The sequence below is a fragment of the Parasteatoda tepidariorum genome, chromosome 3 (assembly GCF_043381705.1).
Source record: "Parasteatoda tepidariorum isolate YZ-2023 chromosome 3, CAS_Ptep_4.0, whole genome shotgun sequence".
In the NCBI taxonomy this organism is placed as follows: Eukaryota; Metazoa; Arthropoda; class Arachnida; order Araneae; family Theridiidae; genus Parasteatoda; species Parasteatoda tepidariorum.
Window position 1 is genome coordinate 64665084 of NC_092206.1, and position 1065 is coordinate 64666148.

The following is a 1065-nucleotide window of genomic DNA, read 5'->3' on the forward strand; positions in this document are numbered from 1 at the left end:
ATTTTTTTAAATAATAGTTTGAAACTAAAATTTCTAGTTTTTAAAACACTTATTTCATGTTAAGTATATTTAAAAAAAAAAAAGAAACTAGAAGTTTTTATTTTAATCGGTAATTTCAGTGAAATAAAAGTCCCTTTTTTTCTTTTTGTACCCTTTAATAAGGAAGTCGTAGAAAGTGAAGTCTTAATAAATAATAACCACAACTGATAAATGCATTTTTTATTTTCTTATTTATATCTATCAGTGAAAGCATAAAACTAATCGAGATAAGATTAAATTTTGAAAGGGAAAAATCAGTTCTTTGACCGTAACAGTTTCTCTACAATACACACAATAATGGAATGATGAATGGTTGATAGAGTCGCACTTTTATTTTTGTTAAGTTGTGAAAAGAAATTACTTTTTTCTTTGAAACATGAATTTGCTACTAATAATATCCAGTTTTGTTGCCGGCATCATATTTATCTTCATTGGCATTGGATTTATGTATAATCCAATAGGTATGTTTTAGTTATTTATCAAGTAGGACACGAAAGAAAAACGTAATTTAATATCAAATGAATATAACTGAAGTACAACTCCTTTTAGGTTTTGAATAAATTAATAGAACATTTCATGTAATCAGATTTGTTAATTACTCCTTTTCATAACTTAATATTTAATTTTTACTCATTAATCTTCTATACAATGAGCATTGCTTCACCCAAATTTTGATTTTATTTAATTACATTTAACTATACTTAACAACCGGATTTGAGTTTCAATTTTCCAAAACTTTACCTGGAACGAAAATATTCCTCGTAAAATTTTTGTTAAAAGAGATAGTTCTTTTCTTCATGTTTGTTTTTCTCATGCTTGGCGATGGTATGAAAAATGAGACGGCAGGCTTTATACATAGCATTAAGTGTAGAGAGAGTGACGACAGCTCTTTCAAGTGTCCTGAATTTAGGAAATTAATTTCTATTATTCCAACACAGCTATTAACTTGTAAATTTGGAACTCAAAAATAGAATGAAATCTGAAAAATTAGTTTGGATATTATTAGTATTTAAACGCTTAATATAT

At 26.1% G+C, this 1065-nt stretch overlaps 1 protein-coding gene across 1 annotated transcript in view; it reads left to right on the plus strand.

Annotated features, from left to right (window-relative positions):
* Positions 1 to 303: 303 nt before the first annotated feature.
* The window catches only part of LOC122268845 (uncharacterized), a 14737-nt gene continuing 13975 nt past the window's right edge, over positions 304 to 1065 (plus strand). The window contains exon 1 of the mRNA XM_043039458.2: positions 304 to 500. Within this exon, the coding sequence (XP_042895392.1) occupies positions 416 to 500 (85 nt within the window). The 5' untranslated portion in view covers positions 304 to 415. The remainder of the gene's footprint in view (positions 501 to 1065) is intronic.